Source organism: Olea europaea, chromosome 15 (genome assembly GCF_002742605.1).
Source record: "Olea europaea var. sylvestris chromosome 15, O_europaea_v1, whole genome shotgun sequence".
In the NCBI taxonomy this organism is placed as follows: Eukaryota; Viridiplantae; Streptophyta; class Magnoliopsida; order Lamiales; family Oleaceae; genus Olea; species Olea europaea.
In genome coordinates, this window is record NC_036251.1 from 13358101 (window position 1) to 13371292 (window position 13192).

At 37.1% G+C, this 13192-nt stretch overlaps 1 protein-coding gene across 1 annotated transcript in view; it reads right to left on the minus strand.

The window, feature by feature from the left end:
* Window positions 1–11437: 11437 nt before the first annotated feature.
* LOC111411263 (terpene synthase 10-like) overlaps window positions 11438–13192 on the minus strand; it is a 2218-nt gene continuing 463 nt past the window's right edge. The window contains exons 2-6 of the mRNA XM_023041811.1: window positions 13107–13126; window positions 12808–12946; window positions 12468–12716; window positions 12210–12350; window positions 11438–11578 (exon numbers count right to left, since the gene is read on the minus strand). Coding sequence (XP_022897579.1) covers window positions 11438–11578; window positions 12210–12350; window positions 12468–12716; window positions 12808–12946; window positions 13107–13126 — 690 coding nt within the window. The remainder of the gene's footprint in view (window positions 11579–12209; window positions 12351–12467; window positions 12717–12807; window positions 12947–13106; window positions 13127–13192) is intronic.

The following is a 13192-nucleotide window of genomic DNA, read 5'->3' on the forward strand; positions in this document are numbered from 1 at the left end:
TAAAACCTATCAAGAAGCCATAACTTCACCTGAGTGGTGTGATGCCATGAAAGCTGAGATCAAGGCTTTAGAACTTAATGATACTTAGGTCTTGACCAATCTACCACCTGATAAAGAGGCCATAGGTTGTAAGGGTATATATGGTTAAATTCAATGCCAATGGTAGTGTTGAAAGATTCAAGGCACGCTTAGTGGCAAAGGGGTACACTCAACTAGAGGGACTTAACTATCATGAAACATTTCTCCTTGTGGCTAAATTGGTCACCATCTGAACTTTACTGGCAATAGTAGCAATTAAGGGGTGGAATTTGTGTCAATTTGATGTAAATAACGCTCTTCTACATGGTGACTTGGATGAAGACGTTTGCATGCAACTGCCCCTTGGTTATCCCAATGTAAGTGGTAATAAAGTTTTCAAATTATGCAAGAGTTTGTATGGATTGAAGCAAGCCTCGCGTCAATGGTACTCTAAACTTTCCAATTTCATTATTAAGCAAGGATACACTCAATCAAGATGAGATTATAGCTTATTTACTAAGTCTATTGATGGTTCTTTCACAGCTATTATAGTTTATGTGGATGATATAATAATGGCAGGAAATTGTATTGATACCATCAATAAGCTTAAAGCTTCTCTCAATGACAAGTTAAAAAATTAACAACTTGGGCAAGTTGAAATATTTTCTAGGCATCAAAGTCCCAAGGTCTGAATGCAGCATTCACATATGTCAAAGGAAATATGCTTTAGATATCTTGGCATATTCAGGCACTATAGGATCAGCCCCTACTAGGATTTCCCTTGATTAGAATCAAAAGCTTAGTAAGGACGAGGTAGAATTAATTGCAGACCAATCAATTTACCGAAGGCTATTGTACTTGACAATCACTAGGCCTGATCTTGCATAATCAATTAAGTTGTTGAGTCAGTTTATGAGCTGTCCCAGGGTGCTACATTTACATGCTGCACATAAAGTATTGCGGTACATCAAAAGGGTACCTGGACAAGGGTTATTTTACCCTGCAAAATCAAGGCTTCAACTAGAGGGCTATTGCAATTTTGAGTGGGGAGCATGCCTAGACACTAGGAGGTCAGTATCAAGTTATTGTGTTTTCATTGGGACAACCTTAATATCATGAAAATTGAAGAAACAACATGTGGTGTCTCGATCTTCCACTAAAGCAGAATACTGAACAATGGCAAACCTGTGTTGTGAATTGACTTGGCTTTGGTATTTGTTTAAGGAACTATAGATTGCACACCCGCAAGCTGCAGTCCTAAATTGTGATAATCGAGCTGCAATCCATATAGCTACAAATTTGGTATTTCACGAAAGAACCAAACACATTGAGCTCGACTGCCATTTGGTTCGTGACAAGATATAAGACGGAATCATCGTCACCCAACATGTTCACAGTGCATCACAAATTGCTGACATTCTAACCAAGGCTCTAACTTCCCAATGTTTTTATTCTTGCTTGTCCAAGATGGGAGTAATGGATATTTACTCTCCATCTTGCGAGGGGCTATTGAAAATAGAATATTTGAGTCAACTGGCACTAACTCAAATAAGTTGGTAATGGTAGGCAAGAAGCAAGAGTTATGTTATATGTACAAAGTTGGTTGACGAAGTAATATCTACTCCAATCATTTCAAAAATAGATTTTTAAATCATTGAAAATCAATGACGTGAATTCTGCCAACACTTATTTGTCAACCAAATTTGTCTACACTCTTTGTACATAGCATAATACAAGAAGCAAGACACAAATAGGGTCGATGTTTGAGAAGAATTGTTCATTAAGTAGGGACAAAAGGTCTGATAAAGCTGCAAGTAGATTTGAAGTAATAATGTCTTCAATAATGCAAGCAGATAATTGCATTATGTTTGCAAAATAAATGCTATCATTCTAGGATCCACATATTCTTCATTTTGGATCAAAAATTAAGTTCCAAAAATTTTCAAGCAACATAACATTAATAAAGATAATTCAATACACTACTACAAATGTTGTCTATGCATTTCCATAATTTGAAATCACCGTATAATTGCATTGTTATCAATATTGCAAATATAGCATCCTCAATGTACAAAACTGACTATCATTCAGTAGTCGAATATCCAATTCAGTTGCATGGTTCAAACCGTGGTTGAGGTCTTGAGGAGTATGGTGTTGACGTGGAGAAAAAATGTGGTTGGTCGTCAGCATCGATGTGGATGATGTAGGTAGGAAAATGCAATTATATGGTAAAAATGGCAAATCTAGGCATTGGGGGAAGAATGAGATTTAAGGCTTAAAAGAAGTTGGGAGGCAGAAAGTGGATAAAAAAAAAAAAAAAGAAAAAAAAAAAACCTTTCAAATGGTAGAAAAGTGAAAAAAAAAACTAAAATTAAAAAAGAAAATTCCAAAATTTTCGGGGGCTGAGCAAACCCCATATGACCCCATGTAACTCCAACCATAAATCAATCTAATGTCATCACTTACTATCAAAATACTTACCCAATTCGTAATGCGTTAATTGACTTGTTATACGAAAAACATTAAATCACGTTTTTTAAGTTGTTTGGGACAAAAATCTCCAGTGTCTCTTTTTGAGCCCTTTATAAGTATGTCCACTTCAACATATAAAATAAGTGTTGTACCGTGGAAAAAAATATTACACATCATTCTTCTTTACTTCTGTAAATTTTATCTGTAATTCATGAGAATATTTCGAATGATCGATATATTTCAAGAGTATTTTAGAAATATCTCTCTAGATATATTGTACAACAAAATCTTAGTATCTTGTGGCTAGGCATGTGCACACAACAATAATTCCCAAACAAAGAAAAATGAAAAAAAGTTGATCAATTAATAAAGTTTAATTTATATTTTTCTTTTTTAACTATTTTGCATTTTGTGTTTTCACTCCATGGATGAGATTTTTTCAATAAAAGTATCACTGCAAAAATTTATATGTGAGAAAAAAGAAGTATAAATCGATAAATACATAAGTGACCCCAACGAAACAAGATAAAGCATATAGACAAAGAAGGAACGCCGTATTATAATTAAATGACATTATTTGAATATGAACAATTTGATTTTATTAATAAAGATGAATTATGTGTGACAAATGTTATTAATCATTACGAGGAACTGATACTTGTACAAATGATCCTTTAAGAGGATAAGATTATTTTTATTAAAGTATATATACAATTAATTGCAAGATGGATGGAAGCCATCGAAAATGACCTTTTTATTTTCACACAACATCAATATGTTGAGGGGGTCAACGCAACGATCGTAACATTAGGGACCATTTCCACACAAGGGCCTTACATTAAGGACCATCTATACCAATTTCCTTGTTAATTAATGCTCCACCTTTGTTTTCACTTGAATTTAAAAAAAAAAGTTTTATTGGCACAATTCCCTCAACGTATGGATCTATTGCCAAATATTCCTACCTTTTAAATTGGTGGAAACCCCCGTATGAACTTTGAAGTGCGGAATCCATTTTCTTTCATTTTCTCATAAATCCTTGTGAAATGACGATTTGAGGAAAAAAAATTGTAGAGCCGACAATTTGGTATGTTAAATTAGATGTAATATGCTATGAATAAGGGCAGTGAACAGAAGTACTATAATTTCAAAAATGTGGAGAAACACAAGTATATGGTTTGTGATCTGAAATAAAGGTATATTATGAACATAAAACTTGCAAAGATTCCAGTCAACAACACACGATGAGTGGAGGCATGACAATATTGCTAGAATATGACCCAAATTTCTATTGGGATTAGGATAGGGTTGGTAAATTGATAAAAGGAATAAGAGTCTTCTTGGTTTGGAAGTTCGATTGAAAAAGAGAATGAAAGTTCATCAATGATTGAAAATTTGATTGGTAAAGGAACTTTGGAAAATTGAAGACTTGGTTTTGAAATTTTGGTGGATAAAAAATCGTCGCAATTTCGCTAACTAACAGCTAACTTTGGTGTTCAAGCGTTAGAGGTGAAAAATGGAGCAGAGAGTTGCTGTCTGCCTAGCGTCACCTGGAACTGAAGTGACAGTGTTATTCGGATGGGAAACCTTTTTCGATTCTAACTACTTTCTTGAGTCATATTTGTTGGAAAATAAGCGGTTGGAGAAGAAATAACAACAAAATTATAGAAACAAAATGAATAGAAACCACGAAATACGTCAAGAATGAATTTGAGACTTGAACACGGGATCGTTATCCTCAAACTATATTTGCCCCCTCTTGGGATTGAATGAGATACTTAAGGGTTGGGTCTTGGCAAATGGTTTGTAGGATTATATTAAGGCTTGTAAAGGATTTAACACCAAAGCACAAGTGCAATCCTCCAAAACTTTAAGAACAAAAAGGAAGATCTTGAATATGAATGTAAATCAATAGTGTGATTCAATATGAAATGATATATGGATCTCAAGATATTTTCAATAATTCTAATAACGTTTGTATTGATCATTCATTACCTATTTATAGGTCTCAATCAATGCATCACGAAATGGTGCCAAAACAAGATGAAAAGTGGCAACTTTTAGTCCAAAACGGCTCCCAAGTTTTAAATTGAAAAATCAGTCAACGACTATTTTTTAATACTATGCATACGCATAGTATAAAGCGTGCGTACGCATAGTAGAAGCAAAATTTAATTCTGATTTTGCTAAAACACATGTCGTATACGCACAAAATTACGCATAGGCAAAAAATCAAATTTTGCATTTTTCAATTTCTTTTGATTCTACCAATTCCACAATTGAGCCCAACAATAAGTCCATTATCATTCCATTGATTTTGAACAAATTTGCAACAGTATTTCATCGAAAATACTTGTAATGGATTCTCTATATATATATTCCTCGTGGTATAGGCTCTTAAAAGGATAAATTAACAATAAAATCATAGTTATATAGATTAAAAACTTGAGAGAGTTATTTAAATTTAGATTGAGAGTATCAAATCTTGTAAAACAATTTTAGCTTCTTGATATATTTAAATTCTTCACCTCTTTCATATAAATCTTGTATTCTTGTGTGATCCATTATTTTTCATATTGCTCTAATTTTCTCATCTTTATTATTTGGCCCAATTTATCTTTACAATTCCATATGATTCATCAAGAACTATACAAGTTGAGTTTTGATGAGAAAAAATACTGATACATGCTTAACGGAAAAATAAAATTATTCGAAAATATATATTGTCCATTGCCTGCTGTTGAATTTTCTGAACAATCTTTTTCTTGTTGGAACCAGAATCTAAAACTATGGTTTCTATAATTCTCTTGGCCGCATTGTTAATTTGGGGCATCTTCATCTCTGCTACTCTGGGACGTATAGTCGGGCCAGTTGGTGACCCATTACTACTGATATGTCCAACTGGCAAACTGTTGACAGATCGCATAATTATGCGTCAGGTGTGCATGTCCATTTTTTGGTTCTTTGGTTCAAAAATCTCCCTCGAAGTTGTATCTTCACGATTCGTCTGCTTCTTGGAAGAACTCTTTTGTGGTTGGCAATTCGCTGTTTCTATAACAACTTGTTTACAGCTCCTACTGTAGTGAATAGTCGACGGAGCTGTAGATCTAAGAATAGGAAGGTGAAGGTAAACACTTCAGAAGATCTTTTTATAGAGATTCATAGGCACAAAATGATTTGTCAAGGCAAGATTTCAGTGGATATTTTGTCATAAATACGAATTTGGAGAGAACGGTATTCTGGATGTAATATCTTCAGTTACAACGATTTGGGAGGGTATTGAAAGAGAGAACTATCGATATAATTTAGGGTTTCGATTATGAGCAATAGATCATGATTTGGGAGCGGATGAATGGAGACGAAGGGACGAGGTACGAGAGAAATCTGATTTGGGAAAGAATTGATATAGAGTAAATTGTAGATGAATTTTGGATTTGATAAACTTCATCATGATTTAACTGTTGATAAAGACCCGCTAATTAATTGCATGATAACAAGGAGTACAACACCAACCAGGTATATCTCAAGTGCATGTTTCAGTGATGCATCTTCTTCTATCAATGTCAAAAATGAGTGGAATATTGTAAATGTCATCAAAGATTCTTCTACAGATTAAAAGGGCCAAAAAGTTTCATTCCAAGATAGAACTTCTGACATTGGATTCCATGAACGTTAGCTCGTCTTTATTAGGAATGATAGAAGCTCGCTCTGATACCAACTAATGTAAGAAAAAGCATAAAAATAATGAAACGAACATGCTATCGAAGTTTTTTTATTCTAATTTTTGTTGATTCCCAAAATTACCAGAAATATAGGTATCAAATAGCAAGATTAAACGATTCGACAGCTCCAAAATCTATAATATTTATTACAAAATAACTAATTATCATAATAGCTTACAACCCTTATTTAAAGAAATAACTAAAATCTAGATAATTACTAAAATCTAGATAGTTATTAAATGTAAAAGATAATGACAAAAAGTAAAAACCCTTCAGAATTAATTAGAAATAAATGAAATTAAAATTGAATTTATTTAATAAAATAAATAATAAAAAACTCAATTTTCTTCAAATGGGTTCAAATAATAATGCTAAGATGCGATCTTTAGTTTCATGATTTTGAATGCCATGTCCATTGACGCCGGGTAGGATAGTGATTATCCTACTGTCTTGTTGTAGCAGATGATTCGCAAGTAAAGAACGACAGAAAATGCCCAAAAAACCAAAGAAAATACTCTGAATTCAATTCAATATTATTAATAATGCAGAATGATCAAAATTAACCCACAAGTCGGCTTAAATAGCTGCGAAATATAAAATTATGGGGAAATTACCAAAAATTGCAAAATCCCAAAATTATACCAAAATAAAATATTAAGTAAAAGAAGTAAGTTGCCAAAATTTTGGCTCAATTCGAGTTTTCCAACATATGGAAAAAAGGAAACAAAAAATTACCATAAATAGTAAAAAATAACTTAAAATTGAATTTTGGAAAGGAAAACAGTGGATTTTGGGCTTGAACTTGACGTTCACCGAGCATAGCTGGGTGGCCACGACGTGTGCGCCGAAGAGAGCTTTCCGGATTGGGGTCATAATAGCGATTCCGATAACCGTAGTCAAAGTTATGGTCAAATTATCAAAAACGCGTCAAATTCCCCCAATTAAGGAAATAATGGCGATTCACTTTCCATCTTTGCGCCGATCCGCCATCTCATAGTATCTCAGCGCCATCATCGTGCTATCTGACAAATCAGCATCACTCGACTCGGATCCTCATGCATCAGTCGCCCTGGGTTGGAAAGAACTCCCCCTCGAGTTCACAGTAACTTCATCGGACTCCACAAAACAAGGGATTAGGTGTTTTACATTGAAGACGTCAGAGGTCTTCAAATGGCTAGGGAGGCGCCACCTGTAAGCATTATCATTGATCTTCTGCAGCACTTCACAAGGTCCAATCTTCCGCTCCTTTAGCTTATTGAATTCCCCAGCTGGAAAACAATCATGAGTTAATACTGCCCAAACAAAATCACCAACATCAAACAACACCAGGCGTCGATGACTATCTGCCCGAACTTTGTACTTAGTATTACTATCCTATATGGACAGCTTCACATGCTCATGGATACCTCGAAGATGTTTAGCCATCTCATCAGCTTTGTTATTGAAGTGACCCACACGTGGAATTGGAGCCAAATCAAGTACTCCGGATGGGTTCTGACCATAGACAATTTCAAAAGGACTCAGTCCGGTGGTTCTATTCCTTGACCGGTTATAAGCAAACTCTGCTTGAGGTAATGCCAAATCCCACAGCTTCGGTTTAGCCCCGGCTAAGCTTCTTAAAAGATTTCCCAAACTTCGATTCACCACCTCAGTCTTACCATCTGTTTGGGGATGGTATGCGCTGCTAAAATTCAATTTCGTTCCAAGTTTCTCCCACAAACTCCTCCAAAAATGACTCATAAACTTAGTGTCACGGTCAGAAGTAATTGACTGTGGAACACTATGTAAACGGACAATCTCTCTGAAATAAAGATGAGCAATCCAAGTAGCATTCATTGTCTTCCGACAAGCCACAAAATGAGCCATCTTTGAGAATCTGTCAACCACAACAAGAATGGAATCCATCGCCCGCTGTGTATGAGGTAAGCCCAAGACAAAATCCATACTGACATCAAACCAAGGAGCTTCAGGTACGGGTAATGGTGTGTACAATCCAGCATTAGTAAGAGCCCTTTTAGACCGCTGACATACATAACACCGCTCCACATAATGCACCACATCATTGCTCAACTTGGGCCAGTAATAATCAGAAGAGACCAATGCCAATGTCTGGTCTCGCCCAAAATGTCCTTCGTTATGAAGTTCACTAATAATTTGCTGCCTTAGTGAACAATCCGGAATGCATAACTGCAATCCACGAAACAGGTAACCATTATGTAAAACAAAATCATGTCGGTGACTATCAATTACCTCCCGAATTATCTTCCCAAATGAAGGATCCGCAGCATACATATCAGGAAATGCCTCAAATTCGACAATCTTGGTGCTCATGGTGAGAAGTAATGTGCGACGGCTCAATGCATCTGCTACTCGATTCAAACTCCCTGCTTGATGCCTGAGTGTGAAAGTAAACTCTTGCAAGTAGGCTACCCACTTTGCATGTCGCCTACTCAGCTTGTGCTGACCATTAATGTACTTCAAAGCCTCATGATCAGTAACAAGAATGAACTCCCTTTGTACCAAGTAATTGCGCCAATGCTTCAGAGTCTGAACTATGGCATAGAACTCCAGGTCATAAGTGGAATAATTTTTCTTCGATCCCGATAGCTTCTCACTAAAAAAGGCTACTGGACGTCCCTCCTGACTTAGAACACCACCAATACCAACTCTAGACGCATCACGATTTACCTCGAACACCTTTTCAAAATTCGGAAGTGCCAAGACTGGGGCCTCCGTCATCTTCTGCTTAACCAACTGAAAGCTAGCCTCTGCCTCCTCAGTCTACTGAAAATCATGCCCTTTAAAGCACTCTGTGATAGGAACAATCAAGATACTGAAGTTTCTGATGAATCGGCGATAGAAGGATGCCAATCCATGGAAACCTTTCACATCGTGCGAAGTTTTTGGTTTCGGCCAATTCAAAACTGCCTCAATTTTGGATTGATCTGCATGAACACCATCAGTAGACACAACAGAACCCAAAAACGTTACAGAAGTTGTGAAGAAAGAACACTTATTCTGATTGATGAATAAGCGCTCCGTCCTCATTACATCAAAGACAGCACGAAGATGATTAAAATGTGACTCCCATGTCAGACTATAAATAAGTATGTCATCAAAATAAATTACCACAAACTTCCCCATGAAAGGCCGTAAAACCTGATGCATAAACCTCATAAAAGTGTGGGTGTGTTGGATGGTCCAAAGGGCATGACCATCCACTCGTACAACCCATATTGTGTCTTGAACGCGGTCTTCCACTCATCTCCAGGCCTGATTCTGATATGGTGGTATCCAATTTTAAGGTCAATTTTTGAGAAGACCTTAGAACCGGACAGTTGATCCAACATGTCGTCCAGACGGGGAATTGGAAACCTGTACTTCACTGTAATCCTGTTAATTGCCCTGCTGTCAACACACATACGCCATGACCTATCTTTCTTCGGCACTAGTAGAGCAGGAACTGTACAAGGACTCATACTCTCACGAATATAGCCCCTTTCCAATAATTCCACCACCTGTCGCTGCAACTCTTCAGCTTCTTTGGGACTGAGGCGATATGCTGGTTGGTTTGGTAGACTCGACCCTGGAATGAGGTCGATCTGATGTTGAATGTCCCTCATAGGTGGTAGTCCTGGAGGAAGATCCTCGGCATCAAGTCAGAAAACTCCATCAGTAGTTGCTGCACTTCTGCTGGAAATTCTGAATCCACATTCGTTGTACTATTTTCATGAGGCATTAAAGCATAAACTATATTTTCACGCCCAACCTCAACCAAGAACCTAGACATAGAAAGTAGATTGGGATTATTAACTACCAGGGCAGGGATGTTTCCTTCCCTGCGAGGCACCAAAACAATTCTCTTCCCTTTGATGCTAAGAGAATAAGTTTTCTTCCGCCCATCATGGATAACACTGCGATCATACTTCCAAGGTCGTCCCAACAAAACATGACACGCGTCCATTGATACCACATCAAACTAAGCATTATCAAAATATTTTTTTCCAATCGAGAAAGACACTAAGCATTGTTTTTCTACCGTTACCTCACTGCCTTTATTCAACTAAGACAACTTGTATGGTTTGGGATGACGATCCATCTTTAGTTGCAATTTCTCGATAGCCTCCTCGAACACTATATTCTCACAACTGCCACTATCAATTATCAGCTTACAGACTTTATCAGCAACTGTGCAGGTTGTGTGGAAAACGTTGGTCCTCAACCAATCATCCGCTCAGTCGTCCTTGGGAGTCAGGAGGCTCTTTCAAACGACCAAGGTCTCCTGACTATCTCCATATAGCACGTCCTCATCTTCACCCTCATCATACACGGGTTCTCCAACTTCCTCGAACTCCTCTATCATATCCTCCTCAATCAGAAGATTTTTATTCTTCTGACCAGTAGGCTTCCTGCAATCAGTTGCCCTATGCCCCTGTTCACCACACCTAAAGCACTTAATACTTGAGCTGGAACTATCCTGCTGTGGCTGATAAGCAGGACGAGATTCTTTAGGGCGAACTGGCTGACTTCCTTCACCTCTGACTACTGGCCTCCTACTCTGCTGTTTCTCTATTGCAAGTACTCGCTGATATGCCTCAGAAACTGTCTCAGATAAATCATTCTGAGCCACCAACTGATAGAATTCTTTAGTATAATTATTGACTGATCTTGCGCCTTGCCTTAGTGAATGAAGCCTCTGAAACAAGGTTTGAGTATAGCCAAAAGGAAGGAAGTGCCCTTTCATCTTCTCCCAGTTAGTAATTTTGGATTTCCCCTGTCGCTCCCGTGAACGCTTCAACTGTTCCCACCATGCAGATGCCCTACCTTTGAGTTTGATGATGACCAGTTTCACTTTGACACAATCTGGAACCTCTTTATATTCAAAAATTTGCTCCACTTCATTCAGCCAATCAATAAATCCTTCAGCCTGCAACGTACTAGAAAACTCGGGCAGATCCACTCTAAAACCGAGATCCACATGAAAATCCTCTCGTCCACGATGCTTCCAAACACGAGCATGATGGTGATACGGGTTTTCGAAACTGGTATCGGAATCGTGACCTTCCACATCATGATTACCGAACTCCTGCTCCGCCAAACGTTGGGTTAACTCCATAACTGTCTCTACAAATCTTTAATCGTCACATCCTGAATGTTACGATCACGGTGTGAGACTTCCTCAATTGGAACCTGTCCTCGACGACCACGATCACGTCCACCAACCATTATAACTGATGGAATTTATCTTCCAAGAAGATGCTGACGCTCTGATACCAACTGACGCTGGGTAGGACTATCCTATTGGCTTGTTGTAGCAGATGATTCGCAAGAAAAGAACGACAAAAAATGCCCAAAGAGGAAATACTCTAAATTCAATTCAATATTATTAATAATGCAGAATGATCAAAATTAACTCACAAGCCGGGTTAAATAGCTGCGAAATACGAAATTATGGGGAAATTACCAAAAACGAAAAAATCCCGAAATTATACCAAAATAAAATATTAAGTAAAAGAAGTAAGTTACCAAAAATTTGGCTCAATTCGAGTTTTCTAACATATGGAAAAAAGGAAACGAAATATTACCATAAATAGTAAAAAATAACTTAAAATTGTATTTTGAAAAGGAAAACAGTGGATTTTGGGCTCAAAATTGACATCCACCGAGTATAGCTAGGTGGCCAGGATGTGTGCACCGAAGAGAGCTTTCCGGATTGGGGTCATAATAGCGATTCTGATAACCGTAGCCAAAGTTATGACCAAATTACCAAAGACGCGTCAAATTCCCCCAATTAAGGAAATAATGGCGATTCACTTTCCATCTTTGCGCCGATCCGCCATCTCATGGTATCTCAGCGCCATCATCGTGCTATCTGACAAATCAACATCACTCGACTCGGATCCTCCTACATCATCCATCCCCATACCAGTACATGTATTGTGCCATTCTCGCAAGATTCACTGCAATTTCAATAAAAAATTTTGAGAATGGACAAACTGTTTCTTGAACTTGGTTCATTTTTTTCCACGTCTCACGTATCAAAGATCTAATGTGTTCACGTGCCTCGTCTTCAGAAGCCCCAGTTTCGTTCATGTAACATTGTATTGTTTTAGGAACGTCACCTCTTTTCATTTCGTCCTGAGAGAGAAAACGAAACAAACTGTTAGTTGAAAGGGTTAATTTTGAATTGCTAATGATTTCTTAAACAAGAATGAACTTGAAAACATGAAATGAAATTTTAGTCTAAATGCGCACCACTGATGTTGCTAAATCATCTGAAAGACGTAAAATCGTTGCCGACCAACGGATTAAATTGGGATAATCAAGTAAGTACTGAACAGCTTCCTTCTCTATAGGACTGGTAACAGCGAAAAACGCATGGGATAGTATGACATGAGTTGATATGGAAATCCATGCAGTGTTCATATACTCTTCCATTGTTGGTTTGTATCCATTGAAGTACCACCTTGCTTCTTGTAAGTATGCTTTGCATAAATCTTTCCACTCCCAAATTTGACAAGATTACTGTATACGGATTAAATATGGAAGCTGATACAAGGATTATGTATTGGACTTTTTGAAGCAAAAGTAATACCGCTTTTCTTAAATATGGAATAATTATAAACCCTTTTTCTTTAAGAATGTCGTAAGCCATTTCGTTGACGAAGTTATTGAGTGCTAAATAGCAAATTTGCATGTAATCTGGAAGTTGATGTATTGAACTGACATCCCATCTGTAGAGTTCCAAACAAATAATAATTATAGGAGTTAGAACGGTGAGAAGGGGAAAAAAAATCAATATATCACATATGGGTAAACTTTAATATAAACTACCAATCTAATTTTCCAAAATTTGGTCCTCAACTTTTAAAGAAAAGAAAGTTCGTACCTTACATGTTATTATTGTTTCGCAACTGGTCGCCCACTAATGAAAACCATAATTTTCATAAATTATCGTGTGGCCCTCATAAAAACATGCA